The sequence below is a fragment of the Alligator mississippiensis genome, chromosome 3 (genome assembly GCF_030867095.1).
Source record: "Alligator mississippiensis isolate rAllMis1 chromosome 3, rAllMis1, whole genome shotgun sequence".
Taxonomy (NCBI): domain Eukaryota; kingdom Metazoa; phylum Chordata; order Crocodylia; family Alligatoridae; genus Alligator; species Alligator mississippiensis.
The window spans coordinates 112545696-112560595 of NC_081826.1; the positions used below are offsets into that span (position 1 = coordinate 112545696).

General features: G+C 46.2%; 1 protein-coding gene across 4 annotated transcripts in view; it reads left to right on the forward strand.

The window, feature by feature from the left end:
- ATP9B (ATPase phospholipid transporting 9B (putative)) overlaps nucleotides 1–14900 on the forward strand; it is a 343595-nt gene that overhangs the window by 267007 nt on the left and 61688 nt on the right. For all 4 annotated transcript variants that reach the window (XM_059724300.1, XM_006258252.4, XM_059724301.1 and 1 more), the window contains one exon: nucleotides 9450–9592. In XM_059724300.1, the coding sequence (XP_059580283.1) occupies nucleotides 9450–9592 (143 nt within the window). The remainder of the gene's footprint in view (nucleotides 1–9449; nucleotides 9593–14900) is intronic.

Below are 14900 nucleotides of genomic sequence, written 5' to 3' on the forward strand. Positions count from 1 at the left end.
CTTCATAGATTTCATAGACATTAGGGCTGGAAGGGACCTCGGAAGCCCATCAAATCCAGCCCCCTGCCCCAGGGGCAGGAAGTCAGCAAGGGTCAAAGGATCCCAGCAAGGTAGGCATCCAAATGTTTCTTAAAAGATTCCAGAGTAGTTGCTTGCACCACCTCTGGAGGCAGTCTGTTCCAGGCCTTGGGGTCTCGAACAGTAAAGAAGTTTTTTCCTTATGTCCAGCCTAAAACAGTCTTGGAGGAGTTTATTTGACCTTGTCATCCCTTGGGAGCGCTGTGTTGAACAGGCATTCCCCCAGAATCCAGATCCTGATGTGTACACCCCTTATATACTTATAGGCAACCACTAAGTCATGCCTGAGCCTCTGCTTTTCCAGGCTGAAGAGTCCCATGACTCTCAGCCTATCATCGTAAGGCCTGTTCTCTTGCCCTCTGATCATACACATGGCTCTCCTCTGGACTGTCTGTGGCTTCTCCAGAATTTTGATGCAGTACTCCAGCTGTGGCCTCCCCAAGGTCAAGTACAGTGGGAGGATGGCATCCTGGGATGCGCTTGAAAACCATCTGTGGATGCAAGCCAGAGTTTTGTTCGCTTTACCAGCTGCAACATCGCATTGGTGGCTCATGTTCATCTTGTGGTCAGTCATGACTCCCAAGTCCCTTTCATCCATGGTGCTAGCAAGTGTAGCACTGCTGAGCCTGTAAGCGTGATTTGCGTTTTTTTTCCCTGAGGTGGAATACTTTGCATTTTTCCATATTGAATGTCAACAGGTTTTTATCCGCCCATTTTCGGAGCCTGTTAAGGTCAGCCTGGATCATCAGCTTGTCCTCAGGTGTGGATGCTTTACCCCAAAGTTTGGTGTCATTGGCAAACTTGGCCAGTCCACTTCTGACACCAGTGTCCACATCATTCATAAAGATGTTAAAGAGCATAGGTCCAAGGACAGAGCCTTGAGGGACACCACTGGTCACAGGGCACCATGATAATTCAATTCTGTCAATTATCACTGTCTGGGTCTGACCTCGGAGCCAATTCCCCAGCCATCGGACTGTGATATAGCCGAGGCTGCAGTTGGCTAACTTTTGCATGAGGAGATCATGAGACACCAGACGCTTATAACAATGAACTGTTCCAAAATGGCACTAATTGGGACCTGGTTCATAATTGCATGAAGTGCTGTGAGTCTGACACTTGGTGCGGGAGTGAGCACCCAGTCCAGCATGCCTTACAATGGGCAAGTAGGAGAGTGTTTGCACCCATGCTTGAGGACTCCCATGGTTAAGTGTCATTGGCTGTGGGCTTTGTTACTTTTCTGCTTTCCCTTGTTTTCTAAACATGAGTTCAGTAAACTTTAGTACACTGCAAGTGATCAAAGTGTGCAATGTACTTGCTTGACTGGAGGAGTAGGGGAAGTGCTTGGACCCATGCTTTTTGATTCCCAAGGGTTGTGGGGGGGAGGCATGATAAGGGCTTCAGTCAAGGGGGAATGAGAACACAGCTGGGTGCTAGAAAGATAGCTGTTATTGACAAAGCATTATAAGGGAGCACATTGATTTTAAAAAGAAGTGCCAACAAAAGGGGGGAAAAAAGTGGTTGGAGACAACAGAGTAAAGACTGTGTATCAGAGTAGCTAGTTGCATCGGTGTATGTGGCTGTGAGGAGGAATGTAGCGTGGGATGTCTGGAGGATGGAACAAACCCATGCTCAGGATGCTTGTTGTCCACACACAACACTGAACAGTTCAAAGTGAACTGGTTCAGGATTAGTACTTCATTTTCCAGGTACATTTTTGGACTGTTCCAGGCAGGTTTAAACCAGTTTAACTGGCTTATATTTCTGTGCACTTCAGGTTTAAAGCACATTTAAACCATTCTAAATGTTCTGTGCCCATGCTCTTAGAGTGCTTCCACCTTCCATCAGAGTTTTACCTGTGAGTTCAAGGAAAATGAAAGACACAACTGGGGAAGAGGTAGATGAAGAGCTGACTGAACTTTTCAGTTTAAATATGAAAGTGTGCTCAGGAACATACCTTCCATTCATAGTCAAATACACACATCCTTCCCAGTTGCCCTTGATGGGAAAAGGCTGTATGTCTTTACAACCAAGAATAACTTTGTATCATCTTTTCACCTCACGAGGATTTAGAGTGATTGAGGAAAGGTCCATCTGCACTTTAATGCAGAGATTTTCTTTCATAGAAACATCTAAAGCACTTATCAGTAACAACTGTACTCTTCTAGACACAAGTACCAATGCCCTATAAAAATATTCTTATGCCATACTTGTAACTGTCTGAGATTTCTAGAGTTGTGACTTTATGAAGTTATGTGACATTTTTGCCACTCAAAAAAAAATCCATTCAACCATTTTCTCTAGAATATGCTAAACCCTGAAAACTTATCATTAGCACATGTGGAAATAAACATAAAAAGAAATCAGTTTATTTGAAAGGTCATTTTAGTGAATTAGAGTCTGCATTCAGATGTATAATAATATGGCTGAAAAACCAAAGAGTATTTTCTGCTAAATCCATGGGATCTACAGCAACCATAGGCTACTTGTGGTATGTCCTTCTCACAGATGATGCAAATGCATAACAATTTAACTGTTCCATGAGATACATATGGCTGTATCATGAAGTTCCATTCATATTTTTACAAACTGCTACATTCTCAACCTGCAAGTGTGCTTTGGCCATCAGGTGCCTATTTTAGAAACAGTTCCACAATTTTCTATTTGAGTAATTATTCCTCAGCTGCCCTCCTAGGGCTTTAACTGCTACCTGTACTACAACCTCCTATTATCTGCACTGAGGTTATATGCTTCCCTTTGAAAATTGCCTATGTCAAAGTTACTAGCTGTGTGTAATCACTTTCTGTTTTTGCATAAACTAGAAATATTTATGCATGTATGAAAAATGTTACATTTACTTGCCATATGTTTTCCACACTTGTGTGTTCTCACATTCTTGCTGGCACATTTCATGCAAATGTGCCAGAGAGAATATGCACAGGCAAAGTTTTTAGAAAAATATAGCAAAATATGAAGCAGGATTAACAAAAATCAATATTTTCCTTGCATACAGGAATGGAGGGTAGATTCTGTGATTTTTTTTTTTAAGCTTCCATTTAGTTAATTGAAAGAGAACTAAAGAAGAAAACTATATAATGAACTGATGGGAAACGTAAAATAGGGTTGGGATAAATTTATATTCAAATGGGAGATTTGAATAACAAAATAGAGGCTGGCATTTTATGGCAAAAAAGGGGGAGTTTGACTATTTTCTTGAGGTTTTGGGGTTATGAAGTGTAGGTCAGTTTGTATTTCTCAATATTATAAAGTCAAGCCAAGTAGGATAATATGATAACATGATTGTGTTTCAAATTTGTTTTCCTTCTTCTTGGTCTGAGTCTATTATTACTTTACTAAAATCTGTAACGATTTATAAGTACTACTTAAACTGTTGAAGTTTAGGATCTGGTGGCTGCATCTTTTGAAAACTGCATAAACCTCACAAACCATGTCTTTGGTTGTTTAGAATCTGTTGGATACTCTATTATTTTTCTTTGCAAATTTGTTGTTTCAAAATAACTATGAAAGCACTATACAGATTTTGTGGTTCATTCATATAAAATGTGTAGGAGCATGGGTTATTGTTTTAAAAGCATTGTCTTGATCTGCATCAGAACTAGATATTCTCCAGCATCTCTTTTACTGGGAATGATCTATATTTAAGATTGCCTTGCAGTTACTTAAGGTATGGACAGGTGTTCATCTGTTATGTTACCGAGTGCTAAGATGCTCCATAGCACTCCAGAAACATAGTTTTATGGGGGTGTACATGCATTCAGCCCTCTGGCTGGAGAACTAAAAAGTTGTCTCAAAAGAGTACTCTCCAGCCAGAGGTCATAGGGGATTGCTCCTTTGCTCCCATCATCCACCCCCACCCTGACTCCCACAGCAGAGAGGCTGTCTCAAGTTGATATCACATGGGAATCAGCTACAGGCTGCTGAAAGGGAGAAACCCCAGGTCATCTGCAGGGGTAACAAGGTATGCTGTCTTCACCTTTGCAGGTGAATTGGGAGCTGTGCTTTCAACCAAGACGGCTCCCTTAAGACTGGTACCAGGGCAGCATCAGTGGCCATGACAGCCCCATGTCAGGGAAGCCACAAGAACTGTCAAACAGCCCACAGCTACTGTGGGAAGGAAACACATGGCCTCTGGCCCACCAGCCCTGCTGCCAAACCAGCTATTCCTGTGACAGTAGGATGAGCCAGCACAGCCCCTTTTCCTGGGTTTCCTGTGGGGCAGGCAGCTTTTTATGTGGTTCCTACTGGGTTCTTTTCCCTGGTGCTTACCCCTCAGGAACAGAACTATTTTGGGGGTTTCTGTGGGGTGAAGAGCAGGTCTTGTTGCTGTTGCCCGCCCTGCAGGAAAGGGGCCCTTTCCTGGAAGAGCTGCCACAGCTGCCGCAGGAACACAGCCATTTTCTAGTGTGCCTGCAGCAGCTGCTGCTACCACCATCGCAAGGAAAACAGCTCTTGCTGCCCCACACAATGGGCACAGCAGGGTCCCATCAGGGCCATTTAATTGGAGGAGGACGACTGTAGGATGCTGGGAGTCCCAGAAACCCGTATGTAAGCATTACACTGAGTCATACAAAATGTATCCCCACCAAGAAGTTCCTCATTGAAAGTGCTTGTATTTTATTGATCTTTCAGAAATTTTGTAATGCTACAAACAGCTTGAGCAACTGTACACTCACTTTTTGTAGCACTACAAGGGTATGCTTAACATTACAAATGTAACATCTGTCCACATAGCTTTAAATATTTCCTGATTGTGGTGATATTTCTTTCCTCCTTTCTTTCTGTCTTAAACATGGAATTTCTTCTGGGGGTATAACCACTTTGGGTCAGCATCCCTGTTCTGGCCTGTGGTATTAGATGTTAATTTGCTTTCCTCCTTGCAATTCAACTGTTGTATTTTAGACTCAGAGGTTTCTTGTACGTGCCACAGGGGTTTAATTCAGTTTAGTTCTCCCTAAATTGAAACAGTGAGTTTTTAAAAGCACCGCTTCAATTTTGGGAGAATTAAATTGACCTAAACCCCTGTGGCATGTACACAAGGGTGGGGGCCTGATTCTTACCTGCCTCTTCAGCAACAGCGGGGGGGGGGGGGGGCGAGCTGCCAGCGGGCCAAGTGGGCCGTAAGCTGCACAGGGCCCCATGAGGTGACACCTGCCTGCTGGCACCCAGCTTGGGCAGTCCCAGGGGGTGCCACAGCCACAGAGGGAAGCACCAGCCCCCTTGCAGCTGCAGAGGGAAGCACCAGGCCCCAACACAGTTCAGGCAGGCAGACAAGCTCCGGGGAGGGGGGAAAAAACCCCATCAGGCTCACCACTTTTTTTTTTCCTTCACTGGAGCCTGACTGGACAGGCTGGCTGCCACCAGGTCCCACAGTGCCTAAGCTGCACAGAGCCCACCAAGTCCCTAGCACTTTGGCTTCCAGTGCCCCATGCACTGTTGCACTTTGTTAGGTAGCAAACTAAAGCACCTCTAATGAGAATTGTCCATTCTGTCTGAAACACTATCCAGAAGTTTTCAAGTGTCCAGGAGTCTCTTACAATCTTGTAAGCACTTAAGGAGGATAGATATAACTTAGTGGTTACACACTGTATAACCCAGGGGCAGGCAACTATTTTGTCTGGAAGGCCGCTTACCAAGTTTTGGCAAGCTTTCTAGGGCTGCATGGGTAGCCCTGCCCCTCAACAGTTGCCCTACCCCCAGTCACCATGTTGGGACTGGGTGTCCTGCCCACCCCTCCCCCTTTGCCACTGGAAGGCCCTTGCCTTGCCCTGAAGTATTCCTTTTGGGAGGGTGGGTGCTACAATCTGGAAACCAGGGGGAAAAAAAACTAAATCATATACAAAAAATAAAACCTCTACTATAACTTATTTTAATTTTATTTCAAAATATTTTTGTACTGAATTATGTGTTTGTGAAGTATATCTAGAAGTGACTGCATAATAGCTCAAAATATAATTCTATTATATATTGTGTGTGGACGGCAAGGGGGTATATGTGGAGGGGTGTGGTTGGGGAGTGGGTGGGTGTGGAAGGGTGTGGGGTATGTGATTGGGGTGAAGGCTGTGGAAGGGGTGTGGTTTTATGCTGGGGTGGGGTGGGGTGGGGTGGGAGAGAAAGAGAGAGATGGGGCCAGGCCTCTGGCCCCATCACGTGCGGCTCTTGCAGACTCTGTGAGCCTCACACAATGCAGACTCCATGCCGAGGCTCCACACTCCTGCCACTCCATCCTGGGTCCCCGCTGGCCCCAGGGCACCGGCATGGGCTCTGCATTCCTGCCTGCCATCACCGCTCCCCACACCATTTCCCTACTTTCCCTCCCCCATGCCTGCCCGCCACTGCTGCCATTGCTTCCCAGCCACCACTACTTCCACTCTCCTGCTGTCGCTGCTTTCCAAAGCCCCCCCACTGCTCCCCCCCGCCAGCGCTCCTCACTCCCCACTCGCAGCCCTCCTACCCCCCAGCCCTGGTGGAGGGGGCCCCCAATTGCCATAGCTATAGGGCCAGGGACCTGGGTCTGCAGCCCTCTGCTCCCCCAGCAGTGCCTAAGCCCTGGCTGCCTCCTGCAGGAGGCAACAGAGCATGGAGCCCAGTTCCCCTTCCCCAATGGGTGGCACAGCTGGAACAGAGCCCATGGAAGGGGGCAGATGTGGGCTGTCCACTGCGGTCTCAGGCTCTCCTCCCTGCTGCCTTCCCCCCGGGGCCTCTGGGGCCCAGTGGGTGGGACCTGGCATGACAGGGCAGAGCGGGGCCAGTCAGGGAAATTTGTTGCCACCCCTGGGAGTCCTGCACTGCCATGATGACGCAACCCCTGCCGGTCCAGCAGCAGCAAGGGGCACAACCCCGCACTGCCACCCCCACTGCTGCCAGGTGGACTAGGGGGACTTTGCCAGGGCAGCATGGGGCTCTCAGCAGCAAGGAGCTTCCCCGCCTGGCTCTGCTTTGCCCTGCCATGCCAGGCCTCACCCACTAGGCTATAGAAGCCGCAGGGAGAGGGCAGGTAGCCCGAGACTACAGAGGGCAGGCCGCCTCTCCACCCCACGCACAGAACTCAGGGGCACATGCCCCCTCTGGTCCTTGCAGAGTGCATGCAGCAGTGGAGACACAGCCCCCTTCCCCCCCCAACCCGTGGACAACCAGCCACAGCCCCATCTTGCTCCATTCCGAGGCCCTGGGGCTGCACATTCAGGCCCCAGCCCCCAAGCCCCGTGCACCACCCCAGTTGGGTAGTAGCCCCAGTCCTGCCCAACTCCCTCCCTCACTCCATCCCCCCCCACACCAGACTTACCTGGCAGCCATGTGCATGTGTGCATGTGCACATGCAGATGGCGCCCCCTGCCTGACCAGCCATCTCCTGCTCCCCCAGCCCCTTGCAGGCTGGAACTCCTGGCCTGCGGAGAGCTCTCTGCAAAGGTGGAAATTCCACATTTCTCTGTTAAAATGAAAAGTCCACATTTTTCTCGGTTAAAATTAAAAATCCACAGTTTGTTCATTTTTTTCATGGGAAATGGAAAGCCTGGATCCCTGCTTATCATGGATGATGAGCCTCTGTATTTTAAAAAGCTTGTCTTTTTGTTTTTTAGCTTGGGCCTTAGAGGTCTCCTTTGGTGGGCTTAAAAAGAAATAGTAGATGAAAATTTATTTCATTGCAAAAAATGTTATTGAAAATGCAGGATTTCATGCAACTCAGATTAAGCATAGTCGTTATGGCGTATAGCTGTCTCTGAATTACTGTCCCCTTAGGTGATGCACAATCACTTGTGCATGAACAACAACATTTGTATCCATTACACAACAATTGCTAAGGGACAGCTGGAAAGTATTTGAAAGGTTTTTAATACATCTGCCATCTTGGTATTGCTGTAACATAGCATTTTGGGAATTTTAAGGATAATTCTGGTGTTCTGTTCCCCAGGAGCACTTTTGAATTGACACAACAGTATTAAACTGTTTTAAATAAAGTCATAGTACTGTAGACATACTGCTTAATTTGATCTTCAACAAAAGGAATGGGGCTGAAATCAACACTGGTTGACTGACTTGTCTTGCTAAGGATGTAGAATTCATTGGTTTTACCAGTGGGATATGAGCTATTCTGGAAGTAAGGTTAGCCACATCTTGTATAACGTAATAAAAAGGGAAAATAAAGTACACAATAAGAAGCTGATAGCAGCTTTTTTAATGTTCATAAGTAAAGTTAATTAAGATTGGAAGACATATTAATGTATGTCTCCACATCACAGAGAAAATGGTTTTTAAAAGTAACAGAGTAAGGAATCAAAAACTTTCTCTAAAATTATTTATATTTATTATGCTAAATTATGTATATTATAATTATGTTCCTTTTTCACCACAATAGTTAAAGTGCATCACTAGTCTTCTCACACATCTTCAATTTTTAATAGTTTTTTGTAAGATGAATATATTGGGCATATTATCATTTTTCTCACATATCACATACCCCCAAATAAAGCAACCTTATTTTAGGAAGGAAGAAGGAAGAACAAAAAAGATTTTCCACCATTGTTAGCTGTTCAGCCCAGTGCTGAAACTGTAGTTGCTCCTGAAGACAGGACTTTAGGGGCAGAGCTAGGAATTTAAAAAAAAGCTAAAAACAGGTTGCTAGGCTATGATAGGAAAAGAAAGACAGGAGTGATAGGAGACCAGACAGTAAAATGGGGGAAGGAAGGATAGCTTCATTAGCGGAACATCAAGAACATTAAAAAATTGAGATGGTCATTAACATCTGTGGAGTGAAGAACAGTCAGCAGAAATCAGGTAGATAATAATGAGCCATTAAGTCAGTTTACTCCATCACTACTGTCTGAATAGAAATGCCACTGCTGCTGTGCTTGGACAAGTAGTTTTAAACTTTTGGTAGATCGAGAATCAAAGGAGTGTACACAGTACTGTACCATCCCCCGCCCTCTCCACATCTGCCTCTGCTGTACACTAAACAGCAGCCATTTACAGCATCTCCATGGATCTGTTATAGACAGAAAAATAAGCTTCCCTGTTTAAGATATACACCCCAATTTTGAAAGGCTAATTTTTTGGGGGAAAGTGAATATGGTATGTGAGTAAATATGGTAATATCTGTTTTTATTGCAGTATTTGTTAGCAATGTCATACAAAGGCAAATACTCCTATGTGCTAGGCATTGTAAAACACACACCAAAGAGATTGTTCCTGCCCCAAAATATTTGCAGTTTTATGGAGTTCAAGATTTTGCCAATATTTTATGAAAAAGCAGATTACAGTTTCAGTTTTCAGAACCACACATTTTTATTAAAATTTTCATCCTGTAAGACATTGTCTGGTTTTGATGTTAAGTGTGATGCATGTTTTCTTTGCAGTTTACGTGTGAACTTAGACATGGGCAAAGCAGCCTATGGGTGGATGATTATGAAGGATGACAATATACCTGGAACAGTTGTCCGAACCAGCACCATACCAGAAGAATTGGGTCGTTTAGTATATTTGCTAACAGATAAGACAGGTACATGACTTTTTGTGTATCAAAATTTTATTTATATATTAATTTAATTTATTTTGTAACAAATTAGATGACTTGCTAATGGTGGTTGGATTGTTTCAATTTGATTAGATTTCACTTCATTTGGGGGGTTTTGTTGTTTGTTTGTTTTTATGCATGTGTTTTATGTTTGATTAGATCAGGCCCTATGAAATTTGACCTACATTACTAAGCCTGGAACTAACTTCTATGGGTACATACAGACATTCAGGCTAGGGACAGACATTCAAAAATCCCGAGCCTGAATTGATTAAATCTTTGCAGGTTAGTCTAACCTGCAGAGAGTGAACTGGTTTCCAAGTGGATAGATGTTCTCTTTTCATTCCAGAAATGCAGGCACATGCCTGCAGTGGCTTAGGCCAGAAGCCTGGGGGCACTAGAGCAGCCCTCCCTTCCCTTTCACAGAGAAGCTGAGCAGAGCAGGGGTGGGGGTCAGACCTGGGCAGGCCTGAGTAAGACTGAGGAGGGGTTTAAACTTCAACTTTGGTCTGCAAGGTGCCAAGGGTGGGAGAAGAGGGAGTCTGGCCACACCACTGTGGTTGGGGAGGAGGAGGAGGGAAGAGCTCTGCCTGCCCCAGAGGCTCCCTGACAGCCAGGAGCAATCCTGACATGCAGGGCTGCCTGGCCCCAACCAGGGGAACTCTTACCCCTCCTCCCACTCCCCCAATGCTGCAGGGTGGGGGAGTGACTCATTTCAGTGCTGGGGGGGCTCTTTCCCCTTCTCCTCCCGCCTCCCACCACCATGAGGTAGGTAGGGGGGCTCTGCGGGGCTGCCTAGCACCAGAGGGGAACTATTTCCCTGCTTCTCCATTACAGCTGCAGGGCAAGGAAGGGGGATCTATGCCAAGCTGTTCAGCCCCAGAAGGGGACTCTTCCCTCCGCTCCTCCATGGGGTGGGGAGCCGGGTCTATTCATTGATGGGAGAGGGACTCTTCCCCCTCCTTCTCCCTCCCACCCACCGCCACTATGATGTGAGGAGGAGGTCTCTTTGTGGTGCAGCCCAACTGGGGTGCCAGGAGCAGCTGTCACTGAGTCACAGCTGCCGAGGGTGGCCCCTCCCCTGCGCACTGAACTGCCCTTGCTCAGCCCTGGCCAAGGCAGCTGCAAGGTCTTTCTGGGCCAGGCCACAGAGGTGGAGCCATCCCGGCAGCTGTGGGTCAGTGACAGGGACATTGAGCCTTGTCAGTGAGCGCAGCCCTACCTGGCCCAGCCCAGTGTGTGGCCGGTAGCTGCTAGCCAGGCCAGCTCAGAAGCACCAGAAGGCCCAGAACCCAGCAGCCACCCACCATAGGGGCTGGTAGCACACCCGTGAGCCCCTGGGGCACCTCTGAGATGGCTCGGCTAGCAGCCATCTACTGCGCACTGGGCCCGGCTGAGCTTGCTGACAGGGCTCAACGTCCCTGTCACTGAGCTGCACCTGCCAGGGGTGGCCCTGCCCCCATGGCCTGGCCCAGCCAGACCATGCAGCTGCTTCAGCCAGGGCTGAGCAAGGCCAGGTGTGGCCACGTGGGCGGGGCCACCCCTGGCAGCTGCAGTTCCATTATAGCTGCTCCCCGTGCCCTGGCTGGGCGAAGCCAAGCCATGGAGCACTGCACAGAGCGCCCCCCCCACACGCACACACCCTGTGGCAGAAGGGGGTAAGGGGAGAAGGAGGGTGAAGAGTACTCCCCAGCATTGAACAGACCCCCCCCCTACCCCATGGCAGGGAGGGTGGGGGGGATGAGAGGGATTACTCCCCCCACTTAGCACTGAACAGAACCCTCCTCCTTGCCCTGCAGGGGGAGGAGTGGGGGGAAAAGCAGGGGAAAGAGTCCCTCTCTGGGGCCAGGCAACCTCACAGAGTCCCCCTCCCCATCCCACAGCAGCAGGAGCAGAGGAGGAGGGGGAAGAACCTCCCAGCTCCGAACAGAGCCCCCCTCCCTGCCCTGTGGCAGCAGGGGGGCGAGGAGTAGGGGGAAGAGCCTCCCTCTGGGGGCTGGACAGCCTCGTGGAGTCCCTCCCCCCCCACTGCAGGGTGTGGAGGAGGAGCAGGAGTCCTCCTCCAGTGCCTCACAGAGCCCCCCTGACCCTGGAGTGGGGGTAAGAGGAGGGGGAAGAGTCCGTCCCAGCATGGCCTTGTTAAGGTAAAGGTGGACCAGTTTGCCTTAATGGGGCCAAGCCTGCTAGTGTCCCTGCTAAGGCTGGTTGGTCCTTGCTCGGGCTACAGAGCAGAGGAGTGGGGTCAGCCCTGTGGCTGAAGCAGAGAGCCCTACCCAGCCCAGAGTGCATGCTGGGATGCTGGAGAACTCTGGTTTAAGTTAAACCAGGAAGGGGTCTGGGACAGACATTGCATACACTGGTTTGAGCCAAATCAGTTGAGTCTGATACTACATTCAACCAGGTTTATCTCAAACCAGTTTCGGTCATCCTGAAACTAGTTAATGTGTATTGAATGTTTGTTCTGTTTCAGGTTTAAACCGGTTTCTGATCACTTGAACCAGTTTGTGAAATGTTTGTCCCTAGCCTCAGGGAAGTTAGATTGCAGTAAAAATGGCCACCCAATCTAACTTAGTTCACCCAGGTGCAGATCTTACACTTAGATTCCTAGTTAGGTAGAGAGAAGTGTGAACTGTCAAGAGTTCAGGAAGCTTACATCAGTCTGAAAATGGCTGACCCAATCTAAGTTAACTGTACCTCTCAGGTAGTCTAACTTAGATCGGATCCAGTGAAACCAATCTAATTGAATTTAAGTAGTTTCCAGCATAGCCCCAGGGCTGGGCAAACTGAGCCATTGGCCCCAGTCCCAGGGCTCCACTTTTTCTATATCTCCTCTCCAGCACTGGGCCATTTTTAGCCCCCAGCCCCTCCCCCAAACTAGCCACCACCCCCTCCCCCTTTGCCCCAAGGCCACCAAATGACCCATCCCACAAACTGCTCCTACAAGTGATGATTTTATCAGTCGGTGCTGGGAGCTGAGGCAGTAAGCTGGAGTGGGATGGTTGGTTCACTGGAGGGGGAGTTCATCTGGGGTGATTGGGAGGCTAAAAATAGCCCCTGAGGAGAGGAGCACATCTCCATTCTACCAAGCCCCCCTGAGGACCCCACCAATCATCCCTGATTCCACTAAACTCTCTCAGACTCCACCAACCCCTCTCAGATCCCACTTGCCCTCACAGTCTCCCAAGCACCCCCCAGCAAACTGTGCTAGCCCCCCTGGTCTCCCCAATCCCCTCTGCAGGCACTGTTTATCTCACTGATCCCTCCCCAGTCCTCCCTTCTGACCCAGCTTGTCCCCTGGTCCCACCCACCTCTCAGGGAGCCTGCTTGCCCCCTGGAGCCCTCCAGATTCCCCACTGCCCCATCCCCATCCCAATTTACCCTAGATCGGGTGGCCATTTTTAATTCACTCTAACTTCTGCCTCACCCCTGCAAATGTCTGTCTGTATCCTATAAGTAGTCCTGATTATTTCAATGTAATCTTTTACTATAATGGCTGCATTAGTGGTATTATTATTATTTCATAAACTACCATGTGAGTTAACCCAGATGATGCTAAATGGCATTTTAGCCCTCAAACTGCTGGGTTTTTTTGTGTGTCACAGGTATCCCTATAAACTCATTCCCTTGAAAAATCTTTAAAGACAATTCAAAATTAGAACTGGCCTACAAACAAGTAAGCCTGTGCTAAAATACTAAGAACAGCCTCTAAAATGGTGGTTTCTAAGGGAGAGGTGAAGTCATGTTTTATCCTTTCATTTTCCTGAGATTAATTTCTCTATTTGATCTTCTTAACTGCTGCCATTATTGTACTTCACCTTGAACAGTGACAAAATAAACAAAACCATCCTTACTAATCCTTAGTACAGTGGTCTGGAATATAGATAAGTGTGTGAAGTAGAAATGCTGCGCTCATTTGATGTCTATCTGTTGTCCTCTAGTCTTCTTCATAAGGTATAAAATCCTGAATGATAAGCTTTTCCCATCCTATTCTTTTCAGTATTTATGAGTGAAATAGGTTCTTATAGTATGCCACAGTCATATTTGTTAAGATTTGAGGAACTTTATTGCTGTAAGATGTTAGTCCTGGCATTGCTAAATCAAACACCAAAGAAAAGGCATTGTTTCTTAATTTATTTTTACATTGATTAGTTCTCTCTGAGATTGAGTACATCAGTCTACTAAAATACAGTGATTTTTCTTCAAGGAGATTCCCTAAAATAATAAAAAAAATAAAATAGTTCTCCAAACTGCAATAGAAAAATATCTATGGATTTTAATATTTTTACCTAAGCTCTAAGAAATCGTCATGGCAGGACTTTTTTTTTCTTGCCTGTATTTCACATTAGTTCAGATAGTGCATTCTATGCCTTGCTTTGCAACACTGTGTGAAACAGGAGCACGTTCTACATTGAATAATTTTTATTAGTGTTATCTAGTGACATAATCTAAGTAATACATTAAACACAGTATATTAAAAACATTTTAATCTGGTCTCTAAATACATGTATATCCCTAATGCTGTGTTGTATTAGCACCTTCTATATATTTACCACCTCTCTTTTTTTTCCTTCCCAGTCTATGGGAGTATGAATGCCAAAAAATACAATACAATAGTTTTTTAAAGCACATTAACGATCCTGAGCTTTACGAAGTTTATTTCAGTTTAACTAATTATTTGTAAACTATTTGAAGCTGCTTGCTGAATTTAATTGCAACCTTTATCATGGTAATTTACCTAACTTTTAAAGAGTTCTGTCTAATGTCTAGCTTGAAATTTGTAATTTTAGCTTGTGAAATATGTAATTTACAGTATAGCTTTGCAAATGATAAATATGTATAAAAAGGAAGAAAGGGGGTATTTATAAATAACACTGGAGTTCATCCACCAACTAGTTCTAGCAGAAACATTATGGATTCCTTATAAAAATCATTTTTTATTTTAACAGTATACAGTTTCCCTACCAGAATGTAACTATGATTCATGTAGTGTGGTATTCTGTCTCTCGGATTAGAGGTTGCACTAAATGCTCAGAGGAAGGTGTTTAAACTCCATGAGCAAATTTGGCCAATTACATAATATATAACATGTGGGAAAGCGTGCGACTGACCCTGGCTTGTGATCAGCTCATGCCCTAAAGCATAAAAATTAATATCCCCTATATCGTTTCTCTTGGCTAATGCATCTCTAGTACCTTGTTTGATATATACATATTTTTTCTTTTTCTTTTTTCTTGACTGAATACTGTGAATTCAGAATGACAATAAGACAGTGGTTCTCAAACGTTTTAGAATC